The sequence below is a fragment of the Leptodactylus fuscus genome, chromosome 10 (assembly GCF_031893055.1).
Source record: "Leptodactylus fuscus isolate aLepFus1 chromosome 10, aLepFus1.hap2, whole genome shotgun sequence".
In the NCBI taxonomy this organism is placed as follows: domain Eukaryota; kingdom Metazoa; phylum Chordata; class Amphibia; order Anura; family Leptodactylidae; genus Leptodactylus; species Leptodactylus fuscus.
Window position 1 is genome coordinate 14,254,746 of NC_134274.1, and position 27,067 is coordinate 14,281,812.

At 41.3% G+C, this 27,067-nt stretch overlaps 1 protein-coding gene across 18 annotated transcripts in view; it reads right to left on the bottom strand.

The window, feature by feature from the left end:
- EBF3 (EBF transcription factor 3) overlaps nucleotides 1-27,067 on the bottom strand; it is a 148,781-nt gene that overhangs the window by 46,140 nt on the left and 75,574 nt on the right. For 11 of the 18 annotated variants that reach the window (XM_075257701.1, XM_075257704.1, XM_075257702.1 and 8 more), the window contains exons 7-8: nucleotides 12,521-12,602; nucleotides 3,442-3,586 (exon numbers count right to left, since the gene is read on the bottom strand). In XM_075257701.1, the coding sequence (XP_075113802.1) occupies nucleotides 3,442-3,586; nucleotides 12,521-12,602 (227 nt within the window). The remainder of the gene's footprint in view (nucleotides 1-3,441; nucleotides 3,587-12,520; nucleotides 12,603-27,067) is intronic. The other 7 variants (XM_075257697.1, XM_075257706.1, XM_075257691.1 and 4 more) reach the window with 1 other exon arrangement.

Here is a 27,067-nt window from a genome sequence, read left to right on the forward strand (position 1 = left end):
AGAGATCTAATGATATACGTGCACAATACGCTCAAGCAGAGGAGTAGGGGGAAGAGACAAAAAGAGAGGAGAGCGTTCATATCCCAGGGCTCTGTGTTGGGGTGTTGAAAGCACAACCCACACACATGGAGCTGTGCAGCACAGCCTGATCCCATCTCATCTCAACCTCTCCTACATTAAAATTGGGAAGCACCTAGCCATTACCCGTGTTATTTTGCTAATTAATAAGGGAGTATCTTTGATATCCGGTAGGTGTCGCCTCCTCATTTGATGTTCGTTAATTACGTACAAGAAGTGGATTTGTCATATTTTATTCATGCCATCGTCCGATTTGCCCGTGAAAATATTATTGGCCGTAATATTTAAAAAAAAAAAAAAATTTGCAAAAAATTTTTGTAAAATCCTACAACGCTCAGTGTTTACGCCTTTTCTAGGCTCGTTTTTCTCGTTGTTTTACCGTCAGATCAAGTATTTTATTAGTAAACATCTTCATTATAGCGGTTTTGATTAATCAGCCAAGTCTCTGGAGTAATATCACAGAATTTGTCACCTTTTTCTGAATTCACAATATTGAGACACTCAAACAGGCCTAATCTTGCCTCATGAAGACTCCTTTGTTCTGCCTGCTAAAATGTCTTGTAATTGTGCTTAGGATGTCCAGATGGCTGGCTGATACTCCAGCTGATAGGATTATACCTTTTACCTCTCTTAGGGCCATCTGTTCTCTTTAACTCACTAAAACCCTGCAGCCTGGATTCAGTTGTCATTATTGCATAAACCTAACTGCATTACAAGTACTTGGCATGCAAATCAGTTCTGTGCTGCAGGCCTGGTGGTGCTGTGATAGAACTTGCTTAAGGTTCATACTATTAGTACGTGATTTCTGCAAAAAGTGACAAGGAAGGGAAAATAATAACATTGTGAAATATGAAATTTTTTCCTGTAATTTTTTTTCTTTCCCCCCGCTTGCTTCATTTTCACCGTTGCAATAATTTGCCATGCTTCGCGAGGACAGAAGATATTCCATGGCAGACGTCCATTGGAACAGCAGGGGGAATTAGTTTACTTGGAAATGGTCTTGGTTGAGTGTATATATGATGCTGGTGAACATTAGATTATTGGATAATGAGGTGTTAGCAGGGGGACAATTCATGCAGGTACATATTATTATTATTATTAATATATTTTGCATGCTTTTATATTAGCACACATGACAATTACAGGAGTAAAACTTTATTTTATAGTCTCTTAATGCCATATACCTTCACTGGCAATGGCAAATAAATTGGGGATTCTGTCATTTAATTTTTTTTATTATTTTTAATTATTTTATTCTGTCATTTTATTTTTTATTATTTTTTATTATTTTATTCTGTCATTTTATTTTTTATTATTTTATTCTGTCATTTTATTTTTTTATTATTTTTTATTATTTTATTCTGTCTTTATTTTTTTAATTATTATTCTGTCATTTTATTTTTTATTTATTTATTATATTATTTTTTCTTTTTTTTTAGTAAATTGATTTTATTTTTTGCTCAATCAATTAATTTTTTATTTATTTAAATTTATTAAATACAGAGTAAAAAAAAAAAATTATATTCTCTAAATAAAACGTACCTCCACCTACAATGGCAAATAAATTCGCGAATCAGTCATTTAATTTTTTATTTATTTTAATTCATTTAATACTGAGTAATTTATTTTTTTTATATTTTCTACATAACGTATACCTCCACCTACAATGGCCAAAAAATTGGGGAAGCGATCATTTAATTTTTAAACTTTTCAAAAAATTGAATTGTTCAATTTACTTACTGAATTAAATTTTATTAAATTTTTTGGTTTTTTTTGCTTAAATTCTTAAACTTGTATCCATGATGGTGCCCCCCCCCCCCATTCCAGCCTATTGTTCTGTGCAAAGATAAAGAAGTCTTCGGGACGCTAAGATTTTATTTTTTGCTTGACAAACAATATACGTGAAAATAAAAAATTTTCTTAATTTTTTGCTTAAATTCTTAAACTTGCATCCATGATGGTGCCCCCCCCCCCATTCCAGCCTATTGTCCTGTGCAAAGATAAAGAAGTCTTCGGGACGCTACAATTTTTTTTTCTGCTTGCCAAACAATAAACGTGAAAATAAATTTTTAAATTTTTTGTTTAAATTTTTAAACTTGTATCCATGACAGTTTTTTCCCCCCCTTGTTCCAGCCTATTGTTCTGTGCAAAGATCTTTACAGAGCTGAAAAAAAAATAAAGAAGTCTCCGGGACGCTACGATTTTTTTTTTGCTTGCCAAACAATAAACGTGAAAATAAATTCTCTTTATTTTACAAAACACAAATCAATTTCTGCTTACAGTCGGGTAGTTTTTTTTTTTGTTTTTTTTTTGTACGGCTTACAAAAATAAATACTTGTGTTTTGCTAACATCATAATAGCTCATTAGAGAGGAGGACGAGCTTGGACCTCTACCAAAACCTAGCACCACAGGGCTGAGCTTGCTAACTTGAACCTATAATGTTGCCAGTTCTGTCTCCCTGGGGAAGAAGACGACTAGGAGAGAGGATCCAACCTTCTTAATTGTGAACCTCATTAGTGCTGGTTGCTAGGCAAAACATACACCTATCTTCAGTACATATGAAAGGGATAAACAATACGTCATATGCTATAATGACTCTTGGGCTCAGGGCAACCTCTAATTATTATATTTTGTTCTCTTTTACCTTAGTCATTATTGCAGAAAAACAAATTAGTTTATTTTTGAGCATCGCGGCAGATTGTAAACCGTCCTCTTATTTTGATATCTAAATCATGGCGTTACACTTTGCCATTGAAGCCATTTCGTCCTCTACGTCCCACGCGTTTTTATCGCTTTTTCGTCAATGTATTACGCAGTTCCGCCATTATAGACCCACCTATCTACGTGTTATTCTCATGCATCAGTGTATATCACATGCAAAGCATTGAATTTCTGCAGGACCCATTGACAGGAAGTTGACCTCATCGTAAAATTCCTTGGAGATTTGGTAATAGGTCTCCAAAAACCATTTACAAGTGCTCGCCTGAACTTAGGAATGTACCTCATGTCCGTGACCAGCGACAAAAATAATATCAAATGAAATCAAACTGCAAAAAAAGCTGAAGCCAAAACCATGAAAAAAAAAAAAAAAAAAGCTTAAAAAAAAATTAAAATTTTGGAGGCAAATGGTAAAAAACTGGTTGTAAATTATTGGAGCTGAAAGGAAAATGGAAGTAAAATGGTTGTTAGAAAATTCTTGAGTCCTCGTCCCCTTTGGATCTCCATGGTGCTAAAAATGGTGATATCTCCATCAATGAATTGAGGTGGAAAAATAGATGCGTAGTCAAAATAAAGTTTGATGTATAAAAATAAAAAAAAAAGCATTGCAAAGAAAAAAAAAGGACATGTAAATGTGTGCCTACCATTTTCCAGATAAGAAGGAGCCGTACCTTCTGAGGGGTCAAGGCGGCGGGCCCGCCTTCCGTGTTTGGAATTGTTGTGGACAAACATGTTGTCTGAGACGGCCAACACGTGGCCATCCACATTGACTGTTGTTGATACGACGACCTGAAAAAGAAAAGAAAAAAATACAGCGTTTTGTTAAGCAAACCATTGACAACGTCTTAGATCTGCTGTGGTTGACCCTAATAAGGAAGTATCGTTGTACGATGATATATACTCAAGCTATGTGGTGGCTTACAACTTTTTGATTAAGTTTGTGGTCTAAGAGTGGGCTCTGTGGACCACAAACGAAAACACCGTAGCTTGGGTTGATCCCTTTGCGTGAAGATTAGGAGAGCCACAGGGTAGGTAAAAAAAAAACCAAAAGGTTCCTCTGGGGCCCTCAGAAGGAACGAGGGTAGTCCTGGTTCTTTTCATCCTCTTTGTTATAGGGTGGCAAGAACCTATGCAGGACTCCTCTCTCTAGAAGAAATGTATTGTCAGACATCAAGAGGGTAGTAAACTAACCCAATAGTCATGGAGGAGACAAAAAGTGGTGGCAAAAAAGTGGTTCTGTGGAATGTTTCCAATGGGTTAGCAAAAGAAAACCCTGAACATGGAGATGGTGGGATGAACTAGTGCTGGAGAGACCCCATTCTGATTGTTTCTGTGCTACACAAACCAGTGAGATATGCCTGGATTTAGGGTCCACTTGTATAGGAGGTCTAAGGGCCCCTTCACACGGCTCATTTAGACCCATACACTCGAGTGTTTCAAAACACATCCCATTCACTTCAATGGGACCGCGCGTAAAGCCAGCTTCACGTGCGCTCCCATTGAAGTGAATGGGATGGGTTTTGAAGCGCTCGTGTGTATGGGTGTAAATGAGCGGCGCACTTACGCATTTCAGATTTTGTTGCGTTTTTTTTGTGCCATAGCCAAGAGGAATCGGAAATATATATATATATATATATATATATATATATATATATATATATATTACTTATACTTCTCCCTGCTGCACAATCCACTCTTGGCTTTGGCTCAAACAACCGCAGCAAAATCTGCAACAAAAATCTGCGTTTTTACAACGTGGGGCCTCAGCCTACAGGAGTTTTCCCTGACTTGTATATTGAGAACCTTTCCTTAGGATAGGTCATTAATATGTGAACAGTGGGGACCACCACTGATCAGCTGGTTGAAGAGGCATCAGATGTCACGTTCATCATCAGTCACACGGTACAGCAGCAACTCAATGTCATTCAAGTGAATTGACACCGCAATACCAAGCACAGCCCCTATGATACTTACAGCGCTGTGCTTGGAATTCAGGAAAGACTTGGTAGCCCTCAACGAAACACTGCAACCTCTCCCATTGGCTGATCTGTGGGTGTCCCAGGTGTTGGACCCTCCCACCAATCCTATAGGCGATCAATATACAAGCCCCTCTTTACCATCAATAATAATAATATGACACCAGAACACATTAGATTTCCTAAGTGTGAACAATGTTGCTCTATAGTTGTATATTTTTATATAGAAACTGACAAGCGCGCGTTCTCATCAGCTGCAAAAATGTTCAAAAATTAAAAAAAAATCCTGCTACAAATCAAAACCTTCTACCCATCAAAAATGAATCTGAAGCCTTTCTATTAGACTGGAGACATCTGTCAATTCTATGATTACATTTACCAGGCAATAATGATGTTTTTGCATATGAAAAGCTTGAATGGAAAATGAATAGCGAAAGTGTTTTCATCCCATGAAAAGTATCCATTCTCAAGTTCATTTGGATGGTGATTGACCCTGGTATGTCAACGGAATTTCCTTCTTTATATTAGGCTGAAAGAGTCCTATTCTTGCCGCTCAGGTTCAGAGTGCGGCCATAGAAGAAATGATGGATAGGGCCCTCTTATACTCCAGCTGCTTCACAGCAGAACAACTTAATGCCGGAGCGGACTTGCACATCGCAACCTTGTTAACCAATAACACCTAGACCGGCCTCGTGTAACAATATATCCTGGAAATGGCTCTATGGTCGCGATCAGACCAGGCAGGGAATTACATATCTTTTAGGTCTGCAGATGGCTCCACATGTTGGTCTTTGGGGGTCTCGGATAACAACAAGTGCAGGTTAATATGAGAACTCTGGAATGATGACAATAGTTAGGGTTTCAGGTTGTCTAAATTAAAGCTTCATGGCCAAGTCAAAACATAAGAGCGGTGGATGTTTAACATTAGATGTAGAGATGAGCGAACACTAAAATGTCCGAGGTTCGAAATCCGATTCGAACAGCCGCACATGGGATTTTGAACCCCATTATAGTCTATGGGGGGAAATGCTCGTTTCAGGGGTGCGCAACATTCGATAAAATTATACTTACCAAGTCCACGAGTGACGGTCGGGCTGGATTCCCCTTGAAGTCTTCTCCCGGCGCAGTGCCCCCGTGGCATCTTCCGGCTGGAATTCACGACATGCGCAGTCGGCTCTGCCCAGGCCGGATGCCTGGGCCAGCGCCGCACCTCCCATGAGGCGACCTGAAGCGACCGCTTCAGGCGGTGCTATGCCAGGACCCCAGGGAGGGCGGCATTTTTGCTTACTTAAGCCAGTCCAGGACAGCTTAGCACCGAGTGGTGGATTGGGGAGGCCGCTGGAGCGGGGAGCCAGGGAGGAGGGGTCAGCTTTCTTTCGTCCGCCTCGGGTGGCGAAGAGGGCAGGTTCACCCCTGGCCTAGGCAGAGTGAATTCCAGCTGGAAGATGCCGCGGGGACGCTGCACGGAGAAGACTTCTAAAGGTAAGAGAAGAACCATCATTGATTGGCAGAATGTATAGCATTCTGCCAATCAACGCTGGTTCTGCATCGAACCTTAAACTTCAAACAGCTAGTAGTGTTCGATCGAGTACGAGTATTTTGAATACCGTAGTATTCGATCGAACACCTACTTGATCGAACACTACTCGCTCATCTCTAATTAGATGGCATCATAGGCGATATTAGTAGATCTATACTATGGGTGCGAGTAGGTCGCGAATATTGAAAATATAATATATCGGGTCATTTTTGTAAAGAATTTGGCTACAAAGACTCATGTATAGAACTACTTCTTCCTTGATGTCTTTCGACACCCCTTGATACTAAGGGTACTGAGGAGACAAACATTCGATTGAGAGAATACAATGGCAAACCTAATATTAGTTTCCTACTCCTTATGAAGGGTATCTATAGGTGATCTTACAAGAAAAGGAACTCGTAACCTTCATCCTTATTATTAGATGGAATACATATATTACTGATCAATGTCCTGAAAATATCGTAATGAATTAGAAACTCCATTTTCATCTAACGTAACCCATTGATATAAATCTCTTGTATTCTTCACCTTTGGGCCATGTTGGTAAGAGGCTGATATATTTGCTACTGCTAGATACAGTATATACTACATGTGTATGTTCCTGCCCGGGTAAGAGGTGGATGTTGCTCTTGGCATGCACAATATAGCACATTTTGTTTTTATTTTAGAGGACCTGGCTAACAAGCCTTTGATGTGAAGAACTACGTCTTCCTGAATGTCTTTCAACACCCACTGGTGCTAAGGGTACTTAGGAAACACGGATTTGCTTCACATATTACAGTGGCATGTTATTGGCACATGTTATACAAGTTTCCTACTCCATGTCTATATTTATACGTATCGTTTCAGTAACTGATCTCCTATAAAATCTGAAGTACAGGTTACAAATGGAAGCAAATGTTTGACCGAGCAGGATGACGTGCGGCATTTTTCGCCTTCAGGCAATGTTGGTAGAAGTCTGATAGGTGAGATGTAAATAGAGTCTAGATTGTGCGAGGATTCCTTTATTAGTAGCTTCATTTATTGTATGTTTTTATCAACACCAAAGAAAAGCTGTCATTGAAGATTACCTTGTCAGGGGGAAGCATAAGCTGCAGAGAGCCATATGGACTAGTGAGTGTGCCATATGTGGCAGGCAAGTGTACCCGGGGAACAAAGAAACTGGTTTATAGTGTGTGCTGTCATATATACCTCATATAATGAGCTAGTAGGTATACTACACAAGGTATATAATATATATAGTGCACAAATACCAAACCTCCAGGCAGCATGGTGGCTCAGTGGTTAGCACTATAGCCTTACAGTACTGGAGTCCTGGGTTTGAATCCTGCCTAGGGCAAAATCTGCAAGGAGTTTGTATGTTCCTTTAAGAGCGCACCAATATATATATGGTGAGCCATGTGCAGCTGAATGTGCGGCTGGAGACCGGGATGATACAAGGCCGGCTGACTGCATGACTGTCCTGTATGTCTAACAAGGAGTATATAGGAGTATATATATAGGAGATCACACACTACCTGTCCTTAATCTGTTTAGAGGAATTTCTTTGGTTTACCTAAAAGTCCAGGTGACTCATTAGCTAAGACCCAGAGCTATATATAAGAGGCCTAGTTAAAGGTTATTAAAGGCATGAACTTATCTGATGATATCTATATACTCCAGTAGAGTCTGCACATCCCGGTAATCCCAGAAAGCCTAGTAATACAGCAACAATAAGGTTACACTGGAATTGCACTTTATTATTACCAGTATTACTATGTGTGCACCTTTAAAGGGAGTCTATCGCCAGAACCCAGCCCTGCAGATAGATAGGTTAGGGTCACCTGTATTAACCCTTTCCTGTATTAACCCCCTTACTAGTACGGCAGATGATGGGTGTTTAAAGATGGCGGCCTCCGTAGCTGCCAAGAGTCTACTGTTTATACAACAGACACCCAGTGCTAATGCCTGCGATCAGTGCCCGCACTTATGGTGGGCATTAACCCTTCTGGCGCCTCGGTCAAAGCTGACCAAGGCGCCATTTTTCCAGAGATCGCTGGCACTCGGACCATGTGAAGGCTCCCAGGCCTGTCTGTAATGATTTTCTATTCCAGCCTACATGGAAGTATAAAAAAAATTACAAGTGTCAGAATATGGCGACTTTTAATATACTCTTAATATGAAATAAATAGTTTGCATCAAAGTTGATGTCATCGTTGCTCATTTGCATACTGACCAAAACGGTGATATCATTGGTTATGGTGTCAGTGATTCACGAGGGGAAAACATCGTATGTTCAGGTGACCTTAACCTATCTATGTGCAGGGCTGGGGTGATATGCTGGTTCTGGTGACACTAACCTATCTATCTGCCAGGCTGGGGTGATATGCTGGGTCTGGTGACACTAACCTATCTATCTGCCAGGCTGGGGTGATATGCTGGGTCTGGTGACACTAACCTATCTATCTGCCAGGCTGGGGTGATATGCTGGTTCTGGTGATGAAACATCTATCTGCAGGGCTGGGGTGATATGCTGGTTCTGGTGACACTAACCTATCTATGTGCAGGGCTGGGGTGATATGCTGGTTCTGGTGACACTAACCTATCTATCTGCCAGGCTGGGGTGATATGCTGGGTCTGGTGACACTAACCTATCTATCTGCCAGGCTGGGGTGATATGCTGGGTCTGGTGACACTAACCTATCTATCTGCCAGGCTGGGGTGATATGCTGGTTCTGGTGATGAAACATCTATCTGCAGGGCTGGGGTGATATGCTGGTTCTGGTGACACTAACCTATCTATCTGCAGGGCTGGGGTGATATGCTGGGTCTGGTGACACTAACCTATCTATGTGCAGGGCTGGGGTGATATGCTGGGTCTGGTGACACTAACCTATCTATCTGCAGGGCTGGGGTGATATGCTGGGTCTGGTGACACTAACCTATCTATGTGCAGGGCTGGGGTGATATGCTGGGTCTGGTGACACTAACCTATCTATCTGCAGGGCTGTGGTGATATACTGGGTCTGGTGACAGTAACCTATCTATCTGCAGGGCTGTGGTGATATACTGGGTCTGGTGACAGTAACCTATCTATCTGCAGGGCTGGGGTGATATTCTGGGGTCTGTTGACCCTAACCTATCTATCTGTAGGGCTGGGGTGATATTCTGGGGTCTGTTGACCCTAACCTATCTATCTGCAGGGCTGGGGTGATATGCTGGGTCTGGTGACACTAAGCTATCTATCTGCAGGGCTGGGGTGATATGCTGGGTCTGGTGACACTAAGCTATCTATGTGCAGGGCTGGGGTCTGGTGACACACTCCCTTTAAGAAAAAAAAACTTCCCTTCCTTATCAGACTACATGGGAATTTTAACAAGGGCACATTAAAGGAAAATAACTATTTCTATTATTTCTGCTTTCCTATTTTTGTCGGTGAAGGATTTATCGGGAACAAACCTCTAATTTAAAGTCGAAAAGGAAATAAAAAACTAAATAAAAAAAAACATTAAGGAAAAGCATTGTAAGTCAAGCTGAAGATATGAGCGAGGTCAGGAGAGTCTGTGCAGCGTTGCTATAGTGAATTACATGCCGTACAAAATACAGGATGCCTGCTTTCCATACTAAAGTGCACAGCGCGTTTCAGTCCTCCTCCACTCCACACTGTATGAAACACACGGGCAGGGAGAAAACATGACTGTCTTTGCTGTGTCAATTTATATATAGGTCAGTCACCAAGGGAAAATAACAGTTCAGTGGAAAAAAAAAGAAAGCCGTTTGTTCTATATTAACTCTGTGGGGTTGGTACGGCGGTAATCCAGACTCCCAGATGCTAAATATAGGATCCTGGTGCATAATGCTAGGCTGGCTTCTCTAATACAATTGGAAATTAAGGCAAGGAAAATGAGCTGGAAGGATCCAGTGTTGTCATTTGGTAAGCGGTGGCCCCGGCGTTGACCACAGAATCATCTTTGAGTGATGCTTCTCGCAGTGATCAGGAAGACAAAGAGGAGACTTTTCGTCATCCCAGGCTTGACCTTCTGCTCGGCTCCCATGGATCAATATTACCAATGGCACTTGAAGCTGAGAACCATGAGAAATGGAGACTCGCTGAAGTGTTGTGAAGGATTGTTTTCTTCGCTTTTTTTTTTTTTTTTTTTTGTAAGAAGTCCTAACTGTAAGATGTATGAATACGGACAGGGAATAAAACCCAAGGCATGAAATACACGTCTCCATACATGATGGGGACAATAAATGTGATTTATACCGGGGACTGCTAGGAGTAAACACCATTTTAATGGGAGCCCAGGGGTCAATTTTTGATAGGTTTTTCTGGGCTTGGTAATTAATGACCGATTCCTTAGGATCCATTGAAGATCAGTGGGGGTCTCGCACCCAGGACCCCCATTTCACAACTCCGTTTCACTCATTGTTCTCTCTATTAGGCATCTATGGAGGGGGTACCATACCAAAATCAAAATGGAACCCATTTCCTGGTGCTTGTCCCTATCCCCCTCTTCTCACCCCACCGTCAATGGACAGATCTGAGATACAAGTCTATAATGTAGCTAGAGTTACAACAACTTTGGCAAAGCTGGTGGGCCATTTCATGTCTATGGGGCAACCTGCCTTTTCCCCAACAGCAACCAACTTTCTCTCAAGTCTCCATTCAGAACACATGCACACTCGACCAAGCTGAGTGTGCATATGTAGAGTGGGTCAGTAAAGAGAGCCGATGTTCAGAATTTTATTACTCACGAGGATTGAAGGCTAGGATAGAAGTATGTGGAGAATATAGGACCCATGTATGGGGTAGGTCAGACCACCCATAACAAGAAAAGGATTTGGACTCCTCTACGTAGCCATAGCCTTTTATCTATTGTCAGTAGACTTCAGTCTTGTAGGTTCACCCTCCCTGCTAAACAGTTTTTAAGTGGTGCTAATTCAGAACTTAAGAGGGTAATCTGCCTAAATGATCTTAATGATCCCTCCGAGAAGAACCTACAGGTGCAATACTTGACTAGACCCTCTATCCTTTTGTTTGCCCCACCAGGAACACTTGAAGCTAACCTCTCCATTAAAACACCACACTCCATAATTCAAGACGGCTTCCTGGAGAGGGTAATAATCCGAGAACTAAAACATAACTTGTATTGCCCGACTCTAGATACATAGAATAATAGACTGGAGAGGAAAATCCAAGGGAAGGAGCACAATGGACCACACTGCTGCTTCATTTGAGATGATGGAAGAGGGCCATACATTTTCGATTTCAGCCAAACACTTGTGTATGGAGAAGTCAGAAGGAATAGCTATCCACCAAACATGTTTGCATCGATTGACCAAGAGTGCATGTGTTCTAGGTAGAGAAGACACCCATGGAATCGACCTATCTCCCGTCAGAGCAAAGGGTCAAGCGTGTTGACATTCAACATACTCAAACCTTCTTTCTCTCAACATCTGCCTTTAGGGGAATGTTGGGACACCCCAATACATACAAGACGGTTAACCTGTCTCACCAAAATCATCAGGGAACTGCATTTGCACCAACTTACAAAAGTGTTGAATAGGGTTGAGCGATCGGGATTGGAAAAGATCGGATTCCGATCAACGATCGAGTAAATTTCACGATCGCGATCGGAATTCCGACCCGATCTTTTCCAGTGGGATCGAGATCGGAGGTTATCTCAAGATCGGCTCAACCCTAAAAGTGACTTTTCCCATAGAGAAGCATTGACTAGGGTTGAGGATCGGGATCGGAAAAGATCGGATTCCGATCGGCGATCGAGCAAATTTCACGATCAGGATCGAGATCGGCTGGAAAATTATCAGAAATCGGATTTTAAAATCGATCTTGAAATCTCAAGATTGGCTCAACCCTAGTGTTGAACAATCAGATATCTCATCGATGACACCAGAGAACCAACCAACATGTATGTATGCAATAGATTCATAAATGTATCAAGTTTCAGGACAATCAAGTTATATGGTCCAGAACTGTTACATACGTGTAATGCGTAAATCTGGATTGAAATCCTATTGGATATATAAAAAGATCAAAAACAACATAGATGGCAAATTAGATGTTCTAACCAACAGACGAGACGACCGATGCCCCATTCTGCCAAAATTGGCCAGATCAGGCATGAATCTTCTATCGTCTTTGGAACCAACCATTTTGTCATGGGGTTTACATTCGACAGGACCAGACTGTGTCCATCAGAGTACCTGGAATCGTCGCATATCTCTCGGGTTCCCTGCATTCTTCAGGCAGTTCTGATTACACTTGAGGAAAAACTTTAGGAAGAATCTGAGGAGAGAAAGAAAGAGAGGAAAACCATTAATATGGTGTAAATAGACGATTCTCAAACATAATGGACAGAGTTGAATTTTTTGGAACTTCAGATCCTTTCAGAGTCCCAACCCTTTACCTAAGAGATGGTACTTGGGCATTGCATATAGAGCTCTTCCAACAAGGGTCATCAACTTTTAAAAAAAATCTTGTATTTTTGGACTGACTTGACATGGTATAAGGTCATTGTGACAGTCCACTTTTTTTTTTTTTACACACAAACAGCGCCACTCTTGTCCAATGGCTGTGTCTGGTATTGCAACTCACCCCATTCAAGTCACTGGTGCTAAACTATAATACCAGAAACAGCCAATGGATAACAGTGGTGATATTTTTGGGAAAAAAATATTTTTTATAAAAACATATATGGCCCATTTTTTCTCATTCTTGACAACTTGGAGGCCTGTGAAGTTATCTGACCCGACCGACATTGCCACGAGCATAGATTGTCAGGAAAACAACATTTTATTAATTGAAAAATTTCCAGAGGCATCTTACATATCCATTATTAATTTTTGATACGGGGAGGCAGATTGTGGGCTATAACAACTGGTTAATTAAAATGCACAATTAATAATGAAATGTAATTATTTCCACAATATTTGCGTTGCGTTTAGAGGACTAAAGACGTCCGTGCTTTATATTCTGAATTTCCGCAGTCCTGTATTACAAAGCAAACCTCTGCCCTAACAATGGCACGAAAACACCCATATGCCATGAGCGTACAGTAAGTCACTTGATATTCCACCCACCAATTTCTTCTAACTACTACCCTGCAATTACACAGCGCCCGTTCCGTTGCGAGGTAAATTAGGCACACCTGCGGCCAGACTTCATTTGAACTGCATCAGAAAAAGGACCTAACAAGGTGAGAACGTGCCTGAAAGTTATAGTCCTGTCAAGCAATTAGGTTCTCACTTCTGGGACATCCGCACAGTGCAATTATGCCACACATTACAACCTGGCTAATCTGCTGAACAAATGTCATGTCTCCGAGAAGCTAGTAAAAGCGGTTCATCTGCAAATGTGTCTGCTCTTAAGCCCCTGCCTTATGCATGGAACAAGCCACGGTGCCGATCTGATTAAATCAGGGGGGAAAAAAATAAAAAAAATCTGCAAGCATTTTAAACCACTTATAAGTGACATGAACCTCTCTATACGGGAGGCCGGCTGCCATAATTCACCCTTTTATAATCGGTTTATACACCTCTCACAGGCTATTGTGCAGATCCACTTATCTCATAAACAGCTCCATGATCTTCCGTAATTAGAGAAAGTCATTAGGAATGCAAATGAATCTATATCAATACTTGTTATAGCGCTCGACTCATCATTATTAGATATTACTTGGGACAAGGCATTACTAAAGCCTACATGGCCTAAGCGCTACTAAATACGACCTGGGCCTAAGAATTACTAGTTACTACTTGGGTATACGCGGCATTATTAGATATTAGTTATGTCTAGGAATTACTAGTTATTACTAAATACTAAAGCCTAGACATTACTCGTGCCAAGGTATAACTAGATATTACTCAAGCATAGGCATTACTAAATACAACTTAGGCCTAAGAATTACTAGTTACTACTTGGGTATAGGCAATATTAGATATTAGTTATGTCTAGGAATTACTAGTTATTGCTAAATACTAAAGACTAGATATTACTGGTGCCAAGGTATAACTAGATATTACTCGAGCATAGGCATTACTAAATACAACTTAGGCCTAAACACTACTAAATACAACTTAGGCCTAAGAATTACTAGTTACTACTTGGGTATAGCCATTACTAGATATTAGTTATGTTTAGAAATTACTAGTTATTACTTGGGCCTAGATATTAATAAATACTAAAGGCTAGATGTTACTGATGCCAAGGTATAACTAGATATTACTTGGGACAAGGCATTACTAAATAGTACTTGGCCTAAGCGCTTCTAAATACAACTTAGACCTAAGAATTCCTAGCTACTATTTGGGTATAGGCATTACTAGATATTAGTTATGTCTAGGAATAACTCACTACTACTTGGGCCTAGATATTACTAAACAATACTCAAGCTTAGATATTACTTGGGCCTAGTCATTACTAAATCCTATCTGGCCTAAACACTACTAAATACAACTTGGCCCTAAGACTTCCTAGCTACTACTTAGGCCTAGACATTACTAAATACTACTCAATCCCAGATATTACTTTTGCCAAGGTATTACTAGATATAACTCGGACCTAGGCATCAGGCCTAGAAAGAACTAGACATCCTATGGGTCTAGCCACTACTAGACATGGACTAGGCATCTGCATACTGCTTAGACCTTGACATTACAAGACAAGTCATGGACCTATGTATTCCTAGATATTACGTGGGCCTAAGTATTAGTAGATATTACTTGTGCGTAGGCATAACTTTAAGCTTTACTAGCTATTATTTGGACCTTGGTATAACAAAATATTTCTTAGGCCTAGGAATTACTAGATACTGCTTTGGGATACTAGTTAGGCCTTGGCATAAATAGGTAAGCCCTAGATTTAGACTATGTACTACTTGGGCCTAGATATTACATATACAGAAGCATTATCCATTACTATATAGGTTTGGGCATTATTTGTTATTATTTAGGCCTAGGCCTTACATGGATCTAGGCCTTGGTAGACGCTACATATTGCATAGGCCTACTAGAACCATCCTGTAAAGTTCACGGGGACATTGCACTATGGGAAGAGTCTCGGTTATCAATTTGCCAATGGATAGAAGGAATAGTCCTGATAGAAGGCAGAGGCCGCCATTTGTAGCAGCACCCGGTGCTCATGTGTGTCCATTGACACCTGACTTCTCCGTTCTTTGTTAATTTGCTCCTGCGTAATGTATTCTGATCTGCAATATGCCATTGAGCCATTTTATTTCATCGCGATCAGACCCCTCTGGCAATGGAATAGTTAATTGTAAAACCTGCTTAATACATGGTTATTCATTGAGTGGTAATTCCATTGTTGGAGCATGAGACAGGAGTCGAATAGATTCACTCTTTCAAGTCAAATGGTAATTCTCATCCTTTGCTCTATTACCCTTTAATTGGCTTTTTCTTAGAAAATATCTGACAACCGCCTTTACATATCTCTTTCCCAGACCCCGGTACACAAAGGATTTAATGCTCTTGTTATGAGCAGGAAAAGAAAAAAAAAAAAAAAACCCTGTGTCAGAAAATCTTTGGCTCTAACACCAATAAACTCTATATTAGTCCGGACCATGGATTTGTTACTCAATTGAGGCGAAGGCGATCCCACGTCCAACCTGTCATTAGTGCATTCTGCGTAATTGCGTACAGTATGTTTGCCGCCGCATCTGTTGGCCTATTATCAGAATGACCATTATGTACACTAATTCCCTGACCCTTCTATATTTCCCTAAAGAGTCATAATCGTTCACAGTAGGTAGAATAAATCAGGCTTGAAATGCGGCCTTTATTGGTTACGTCTCTAGGCCGCGGCACAAGGGGAGGCTACGACCCAAGACACGGCTTCTGTAGTCAACTATACAAAGTTCCCAATGGGCCATAGGGTATAGATGTGTGTGTGTATGCATGTGTCCTTCTATACGGTATGTGTCCTGTGCCTGTACACATTTATGTATGCGTGTGTATACATATATATGTAACCTTACAGATACATCTTTGTCTATCTATATGTACGGTATGTGTATCGCTATATGTATATACCTGTAAGAGGGTGTCTGTAACCCCTGCGGACAATCTAAAAAAGTCAGAAATTTTTGGGATGAGTTCACATAGAACCAACGCATTTCAGGCCAAGTGTGCATGTCCTTATATGTGTGTAGGTGTTTATATATCTGTGTTTATATATATATGTTTATGTACTTGTGCCTATGCATATGTGGCATGTTTGTATTTCTATGTGCACATTGTAACCTCTTGTATGTGCACCTGTAGGTGTGCGTGTATATTTATATCTGTGATTGTGTATTGTACATACATGTTTTACAATCTGTATGTATGTATCCGTATGTATGTGTACATGTGTTTTGAACCCGTCTCCCCCTCTTTGTACGTGTATTTCTATATCCATGTGTGAGATATCCAAGTCTATATCTGCATCCATACTGAACAACATGAGCCGTAATACGTATAACATCCATCTGATATGGTTAGAACGTATACACCTCACACCTTAATCTTTTCTTCTCTGCCCATTTCCATCTTTTCTCACCATCTGAGCCTTAAAATATTCATTTTCAGCTCCATAGTACAAAACACCTTGGCGCGGCGCGGCCCTAACCTCACCTAACCCATTCCAGACAGCGGGCCTTTGTTTACATTTAGAAATTGGTCGCCTTAACAGACTGTATGAAGCATGTAATTGATGGAGAAGCAGATGCCACTAATAATAAAATGGCAAGTTGGGGCATGTGCCTTTTAATTCCCTAAGAGGAGGCCCCTCTGCCTCGGAGCCATGTTTATGAAAAGGAGCGAGCGCTGCATTTAATAAACAGTAAGTGGATCTTGTACAAGGAGTCTCCGCATTTGTTTTTAGCGAGTACATGGCTGGATAACTAGGTAGCAAGTCTGTCCTACTGTACAGAAGTAAGGTCTGGATTTGTCTGTATTATATGAGGCCAGAGACCCCCATGGTGGAGGGTTAAGATTGACCTCCTTTTTGTCAGTGGCTGGTGACCCCCTACTCCACCTATACCAACAAACTGGTACAATGGTAGGCAAACAAGTCCTTGGTCTTCCAATCCTGGGGAAAGGGTATGAAAAACACTATAGACTCCCCAGGCACCTATGAGGAAACCCAACAAGTCGGCAAGACCACACAACTATTTGATGTAGGTACGGGTCTTCCAACCTTCCCCTAATAGATGATTTCAGGGGCAACACCTAATCCCTTTGTTCTCTGAAAAGACCTGCTTCAACCAGATACTTCTTACCCTACTAACAACCCATGCCCACATGGCCGAACTGAGCATGCATGTGTATATGGGTCAGCTTCTAGGTAATGACGGCATTTACAGACCTAGCACCACAACCCGAGTCACCGCAATGGGCAGAGCTGGAGTCTTAGCTTCCAATCCGACTAAGGGCAACATGGCGTTTGTAGGTTCTCCTTGTGTTTTAGTGGGTTTCCTCTGGGTACTCCGGTTTCCTCCCATACTCCAAAGCCATACTAATGGAGAATATGAGCCCTATACGGGACAATGTTGATAATATCTCTAAAAAGTTGCAAAATACAAGAAAGAAAAATAAATAACCGGTGCACCCCTAGAGTGACCTTCCGACTTACGTCACCGACTTCCCCCACAACTTCATTTTCGAGTCTCCCGTCGAGAAGTCGCCCATGACCGTCACCCAGATGGCGGTATACTTGGGTGACTTTAGACCACCCAACCTCATTCCGGGGTGTGTGTATTTAAGCCATGAATTAGTTCATTTATATTTACTTTTATGAAGCCGATTATCCCCGAAGCTTCCCTATCTGATGAAAATCATTTTAATTGTAGTGTTCGGCTCCAGTGTAATATCCATTAGATTATGAGCTGTTTAAATTCTACATGGGTATTGTGTAAATTGGCCCTTTGTGAGCGAGGAAGCAATTACGACCAAACAGCTCTCTCCTAAACGGCTACAGAAGTTTGTGGTGTTGTTTAGGACAATCAGAAACAAAGGAGGCCGTTTAATTGTAATTTAATGGAATATCAAGGAGTCCGTGGCATTAGACGCTGGCAACAGAGAGCAGGAGAGGAAAAATTAACGGCAATTATGTTTGATTAAAGCTATCCTTCTCAATAATCAGCCATCCTGACAGGCCATGGGGCTCTTGTGGGTTCCAGGATGGCAAAAGGTGTTGAGCAATATTAAGACCAATAAAGGAGATATTAGCATAGCTAATTACAGCACTGCAAAACCTGTAAAAGGGACCTCTGTGTATTGTAATGTGTGAAATAATTGGCTAAGGCCATTATCAATTACATAAGGAATGAATTTGGGATGTCAGAGAAAAGCTGATGAGATGCATTTTACTTGACACAGCTCCGGTCCCTCATGTTTTTTATGTAACAAAAGGTCTTATCAGCTCTTTATCAAAGGCTGCAAGTTTACCAAGTGGCCAACTTGCTGATAGAATTATCTGGGAAGCTAGTGGCGGGCAATTAATACAAGTCATCCTCGCTGCTTTACTGCTTATTCTCATCTAACCTTAGCCACTAATCAGGGAATAATGATTTTTTTTCCCTTCTGGCCCTAAGAAAAATTATTGGATGTGCTGCAAAGTGGCAGGAGGGCGCCGGGGTGGATTGGTTTATTAGCTTTGGACTGCTCAGGAAAGAAGTCGGAAATACCCAAAGTTTTGAGACCGTTACAAAGAATGAAACAAGAGCCGTCCTCATCATTCAACCCAGTGCTGAAGTTTAACCAAGACCTTTCACCACCTCCAGCAAGTCCAACTTTTTGCATCCTTGCATGGTTCGGGAGCAGTTGTAATTTTTTCTCTAGCCCTCACTGTTCCTGATCAATCAGTGCTGTTAATTCTAACAACCAGTATGTTACTTAGGCTCTGTACTGTCAGGTAGGTGGTCCAAGGCTCTCTACTTTAAACCAGGGCCACCCACCTGACAGAGGTCCTAATTAGCATATTGGTTACTAAAAATAACAGTACCGATTGCTCAGTGGGGGCTATAGGATAAAAAAAAAATTGTGGAATGGAGCGTGATTAGGATGCAAAGAGTTGGTGGAGGTGGCGAAAGGCTGTATGACCACCATAATGGTAGTGAAGGAAGTGACCACCATAATGTTTAGATATGTGATATGGACAGAACATGGATCCAAACATACAATCATGAAGGTCATAAGACTGGCCACAAAAAACCAGGACGGGTCCTATTATAGTATGTTTTGTGGTCTGGCCTCATTCATGGGATGCACATAGATGTCATGGACCCATTACAAGTCATAACCAATGACTTATATGATATATACCATGACCTATATAGACACAACAAATATACAAAAATATAGGGTAGGACATGGCACTTATGTAAATAGAATATCCCAACCATTAGGGCCATCACTCCTCCTCATAACCAGGAGATGAATTAATCCACCTAGTTGACCGTACAAATTACACAATTGCCAGATGAACCTGTTGGTTTTGGTAAGACCAGTTGACCATCTAATGTATATGACTCGTGATTGATGACTGGTAAGAAGCTGGCATACTGAATTTCGACAGTCCGCACTCAATGGAGACAAGATGCCACCCTAAGTACATACTTGGCCAACCTGAGTGTAGGGTCAAACTGGTGGACCTAACAAACGCCATCTAAGATGAAAGGGCTTGAAGGCAGCTATAGACCTGACTCATCTGTTGACCTCACTGTCTATACACATTTAGTAGAATGGAAGTACATCACAGAGATCCTCAATACTAATCTGCTACATCATCAAAAACCTACAAAAAGGCTGCGCCCAACAAGAATCTTTCTGTCTTCCCAAGAACAGAATTTCTGAACGCCATATTAGCAGCCTGCAGGAGCTATCTATGGAATAACATGGCAGCCAATACAACTATACAAGGAATCCCCCATGGTTTATCCCTACAAGATCAACACAATGTGCAGAGCCTTTTAAGTCCTGGCCGCGGTGAGCCTTGTAAATAACAATGATATTAAAAGATAAGGGCCCGCTTATTATTAGTAGTCTGAACTATGACCTAAGGAGCGAGCTATGTATATGAATGCCCATCTGTGGAATGATTCGTAAAATATCATATGACCGCTCGGATCATAACGGGGTTTACATTTACCAGTATAATACTAAGCAAACTGGTAACAATAAGGCTTTCAAGTAGGAACAATAGAGATCAGGAAGAATCGCTGATTGTAACCTCAGTGAATATGGTGCTGCTAAATGTGTTCAGAAACAGCGCCACTCTAGTTCATGGATTCTGTCTGGTACTGCAGGTCAGCCATGTAGCAGCAGGTTAGTAGTTCTACAGCCTGCCATTGGTCACTTATGGCAAACTGGACATCTATATTATTCATATGGGGGTAGCAATGTATACATACTATATAAGAAACTCAGTACCCCTATTCAGGTTCTTATCTTCTGCTCCACTGACTCCAGCACAGTTAGAATTGTCTTTGTAGAACCTACATAGCATAAGAATGCTTCAAAACTAACAGCATTGATTGCTCAGGAATGGAGGGGGCTAGAGAAAAAATTCCAACCGTGCCGGAATCAGTGCGGCAGCAGATATTATTTGATGCAAAGGCTTGTTGGGGTGGTAGAATCTTTTTTATTTTTTTGGAAAGATGTCCCTTTTATCCACAGGCGGTGCTTGGTATTGCAATTATAGAGAATCTAAGCCTAGAGAATCGGCCTGAGCTGTAATACCGGGCACCGCCTGTGAGGTAAAAGCAGTGTCGTTTCTAAAAATATGCTATCCATGGATTAGACAAAGTATTAGCATGAACGAAAATATGATTTATTTATTTTTCCGCAAAGAGGGGGTTAATGGGCGTCTTTATGGCATTTTGCAGTGATTGAGGAGATGGGGGGCCTGTGTCTTGCTTCCAAGCAGTCTCTCCTAATTACTGGCAAGTCATTGAGAGCAGTGGCCACAGCTGTGTTGTGTGTGTGAGTCAGGCCATCAGTCGCTCCCAGTATTGATTACTGAGCAATTCTAGCTGATCAGGTCCTGGAGCTTCAGAGACAATGCGCTTTCCTTAGAAAACCTGTAATGAGCAGTTCCTATACAAGACTACATAGTGCTGACACCAGATCTCTGCACTAAGATAGTACACAGGTCAATACATATTGGATTTCCAAAATGCTAGGGTCTTAATGTCAGGCCCTCTCTTTTTTTTTCTCCTATGTCTGCCATTAGCTATTACCGGGTTCACGTGCTTTAATGCCATACGGTAGGGGGGGGGGGGTCCGATCTCCTCCATTAGTCTGATTTATACTTCAAATATGCCATGACAAATTGCTTTAACACCAGACTTATTAAATTCTTGTACATTTCGAGTTATGGGCCTCATATACTTGTAACATATGCATGACGTCATCGTGGAAAGTGCATGGTGTAAGGGGATTGAATTTTACAGCTGTAACCAGATGTCCTTTGTAAGCACTTTCTCTCTCTCTCTCTCTGTTACAAAAACCAAAAAAAGAACCCAACAAAAAAAAAAAAAAATCAGTGTAAAAGGGATAGAAAGCCAGATCACCACGCGTTTCATGATCTGCCACCGTAAAATAGTCGGATTTAAAACTTACCCATCCCAGCGGTATTCATCATAAGCAGCATGTAAATGCGGATGGAGAAGGATTTGAACATATACATGGTTTGACTCGCAGTTCAACAATTACTGGCCTTTGTCTATGGTTCCTGCTCTACTGTAGCAGATTTTGTCTCCAAAGGACTGAAGCTATTTTACTTTCCTCCGCTGTAGTAACCACACCGCATTAACAATATTTGTACTACAATCGCCAAGGGACCTACTTCCCAGATTCTATCACTTCTTTATCTCCTGACAAATACCTCACTATTGAACATTATTAGGTTTAGAAAATTAACCCCTCGCTGGCCGCCACTCTCCCAACCACGCACCGGGTCCACCATGGGCCCTTATCACTTTCTCCCCCACCTCTTTTGCTCTCCTTATAATGGTTTCCTCCCCTCCCCCCCCCCCCCCCAGTCTCTCTCTTTTCATCACCGTTTCCGCAGCTGCTGTCAAGGGGCATTTATAGATACCATGATCTTGTACTTTTGCAATGATTCTCATTACAACGATGCCAAAGAAATCTGATGGGATTTAATAACTTTTTTTGACCCGGTTCAATATACGGTATTGCTTGATGTCACATATTTCTGCACTGGACCACCATTTATGCACCATGGATAGCGCTAAATACCCAGTTTTCCAACCAGTCTCGTAGTGATAACCAATATGGTGGGTTGGATCGCAAAATTTTGCCAGATTTCCGAATAGCAAATTTGCAAATTAGGAATAATTGGGAACCTTTATCCTATCCTTTATCCATTGTGGGTGGACAAATCTGCCGCGTATTGTGATGCTACCAAATTGGTTGAAATTGTAACAAATTTCATCTAAATGTTGCAAAAAACTTCATGAATTCTGATGCCAAGTTGAGCTGATTTGGCACAAAGTCATGGAAAAATCAGAAGTCCGACAAAATTTGGATGTTGCGCGTACAAATTTGGCTATGGGTTGGTTGCAGAATTTGCCACCGATTTGTAGCCATGGTGAAAAATTTTGCCTAACTTGAATGGATGTAAAAATTAAAAAAATTTGAATAAAAAAATTAGGTGGAAAAGTAGCGAGCTACGCTTGTCTTTATCTGTCTATTCCCCACTTGTGTTCTCGGTATCCGTTCCTGGTATTCCACAATGGTTTTGATAAGGTTATCTCCGAAAGCGAAGTCAACAGCACATGAGAAAAAGCAACGTGAAGTGCACAATATTTACACAAGGGCTCCTCTTTCAAGGGCCAATATTTTCCTTCCTCCCCCCACCGGCTCCCTCTTTACCTATTTCTTGATTTCTAATGGGTAGTGCAGAGCTGACATTATTTCCCCAGCAGATCACTCGCCCTGTCAATCAGTCTGTATTTTGTCTTTCACTGTGGGCTCATTAAAACCTCTTTCTCACTCCCTCTGGACTCTGCTCTATTTGCCAGCTCTGATCATGGAGTTCCTTCTTTAAGAAAAATGCCAGCATCACTTGCCTCACATCAAATGCCGCCCTAGTAACTTGTTGCCAGCTCCAGGGGAGAAGGGAGAATTTTTTTTCCCTTTTTACAAGCTATGGAAAGATTAGGGAGATTATACATAGACTGCTAAGTAGCAATGACGTAAAAATTCATGACCTCCCCAGGTCTGGAGGACGACGTCGTTACAGAGGAACCACTGGTAAAAATGTGGTTGCCGAATTCTAAGGCCAAGTTTTTACTTTGCCTCTTGAAATCATGGAGATGGAGCAGTGTTACTCAAGATGGTTACCTAGAATTTATGTAAAGTATATGATGAGGCCAGGGTGGGAGAGGTCCATCCGAAGACGAGAAAGTCCTGTACGAAGAAGCTAAAATGATCCCATCTCGGACGTGAGTGTTGGATTCCTTGTTGACCATATGGGGATTGAGTTTTTACCTATAGAGAAGAGCCCTAAATGGGTAGAAATACAGATGCAGAAAGGGTATATGGTCAACCTAAGCTACCTTCTTGGGCAGAATGAGATTGATCCCTTACCGTTGACCCTTACCAACCACTATAACCAATTTGATCTGGGTTAAAACATAGAGGACCCATCGCTATCCTGGTGGTGATGGGTGCTCTTGTCCTCATCCTCTGATTACGGAGGATGAGGACAATGCAGAGTTAAAAGAACAAGTATTTACTAAAAACAAACATGGCAGGAGTGGCGACAGGCCCACTTTGAGGAGCAGTAGACTCTCCCTCTAGTGATGGGTCCTCCGACGTTGCCCTAATTCCAAATGGTAGTCCACTATTCCACTCACTAGACCACAAAACAGCCTCCATCACTGCCTCTGATTTATATTTTAGAGGAGTATACACCATAAATTATACTTTTATCCAATTTTTTATTTTTTAAAAAAAAATTCTTCACAGTCAACATGCAGATGTCTTTACAAGTCAGCTGGCATGTACTCGCGAGACAGTCATGCTCCTAACTTGCTCCGGATCCTTTTAGATCCTGATTAAAAACTTATTAAAACATTATAAATGATTAATGTGAACACGGCTCTCGGTGGCAATTATTAGTTGTAATGCAGGTAATGCAGCTTAATGAGAGGGACACATGTGTGCAAAGCCTTAACTTCATTACTCCTGAATGTCAACAAATACAAGAAAAATGTGCGTCCCGTCTATCCCTGACTTGATACAGCGCCGACTTCTCCTCTCTGCTTCCCCCCATGGCTGATGATGAGCCAAGGGCTATAAATTAATCCTTTCTCTTACCTTCATACCAGAGCGAGGTGTTAAACTTGCAATAAACTTCTTTTTGGAAACCACATGTGGAAAACTACAACCTTAAGTTATATTTCCCCCCAAAAAAAAATTTCAACAATATTTACGACCGTTACTAAAATGTCACAAATTTCATTCCAAAAAAAAAAATTTTGCCTTTTTTGGATTAATGCTTTTTTGGAACGGATTTTCTTTTTCTCTTCTTTTTTTTTTTCCAAAATAGCTGAATCATTATTCAGAAAGGGAAAACAAACCGTCATTGTACCCCCGGAGCTGCTTCAAATATTTTTACACGGACAACGCTCTCACATTTGGATCTGAATAACATAATGAGGAAATACCAGTCAGCGCCTCTCTAAATTGGTGAGTTGGAAGATAAGCACATGTTGGAAGGACAGGATTCTGTGAATAGCAGCATTTAGGAAACTGTGGAGAGAGAATCGCCAATGGCCGACCCCTCCGAGACAAGACCGGCACAACACAACGTACTGCAAGGAGAGGATCTGTAGCATGTGTAGACCAGTTGGTACATACTGTAAGTCTAATGTGTAGCTCCTTGAGGAACTTTCTACAAGTACTTTGAGACACAGTGTGGAAAATTGTCAAGACTAGGTAGTCATCCATTGCCTCACTGGCATGCCGTGGGCCAGAATTGTGAGACTGTGGCCCCCTAATAGTTCTAGTGCATTAATGGAGGTCCTGTTCTTCTGAAACTGAAATCTATACCAGCAATGGGCTAGTGTAGATTTCAGGTATAATTCACACCAGCTTTCTGGCATACTTATGGTAAAGGTGGCAGGTCAAATTGTCACTACCCCAGCTTGACTTGATTCCCATCCTACTCTGCCCACTGTCTTAGAAAACCCATCACAGTGGTGCAGCTTTGGAACAAATATTGGCCATGCACCAAAACTACACCAGGATCGAAATTTCTCACCACTGTTTTTCGGGTTACAACAATAAGGGTGCACAGTTTGGTACCATGTGGGACAGAATGACCCCTTTACCACATAGGAGGACTCCAGAATTATGGTGGTTGGCGGTTCTGGTGCCAGACAAAAGCTTTTCCTTCCAACCCGTGTTAGGAACCATACAAATTTACAATCATCTCAGCCAAGCATTCATGTGTCAGGGGTTGGGAATAGGTCACTGCCAGACTCCCTGTTAGCCAAATCTCCCTTAAGAACATTTTGACATACAACAGCCGGATATTTTCTCAACATGTCACCAAGGGAAAAGTCATGCAATAGATGGGTGGATCAGTTCCACCAAAGTTGGCGGTTTGGTCAACATTTATGGAGGATCTACAATGACAAGATTGGACTAACCAAGTGCCAAAGATTTCACAGTTGCTTTGACCCCATTTTCTACCAAAGATATGAAAGGGGGCCCAGCACTGACCCCCAAAAAGAAACCACCTTATCCATTAATGAACCCACCAACGAACTGCTACTATTACGTGATGTCATCACTGCCATGTCCCTCCACCCATTCCACAAGCCCTTGGCCGTATCGGCTGGTTTCTGCATTTCTTTCCCATTTTTTTCCTCCATTTCTTCTCGCTTTTGACAAGTAGCTCAATCCGCCCTGATCTATATTGTCCATTGAAGAGTATTTGAAGACTATTTGCATCATTTTATGCCTAATGTATAATATATAGCACTAAAGTGGGCTCATGTTCTGTCTTGTTACCAGGCATGAAGAAGTAAGGGCAATGAAGACACATTAGTCCTTTCAAGCACAGCGACTATAATGCAAGCAAGAAAGGTTGCTACTTGGAGTTAAGAGGTAACCTTTCTGCCTCACTAAGACAATGGAGGAGTAAAGAAAAATGTCAAATCAAGAGAAGGTGGATTTAGAGATGAGGCAGCCGAGAATGACGCCGGTGCCATATTTTGTGAAATAATGCTGTTGGCAGGAGAGATCCCTGTTTCTGATTCATCTGAGGCCGTATGGCAAAGCTTTGTCAGTCTGTGCAAGATATAAATAATTCAGGGTGAGAGATGGCAATTACAGGGCCCTGCACAACCAAAATGAATATTTTATGAAGACTAAAACTGCCTTGGAATGAATCATACACATGGAATCACACACACACACACACCCGTATACACACATACACACAGCCAGCGCTTTACATGTCAACACAAAGGATACAAAACAAAACCATTTTATAGCTTTTCTTCTGTTTCCATCTTGACTCCATCGCAAGTCGGAGGAAGCCGCAGAATTTAGATACAGAAAATGTCTGCTCGCTACGGTTTTTGTTTATTTTTGGGCTTTTACCAATTTCATTTGGTTCCATCTACAGACCCCATCCATCCTACCCAAGTCAAATTTCAATGTGGTCCCATTGGATTTACCCTACAAAAATGAAGAGGATAAATTTTTTTTCTGTTC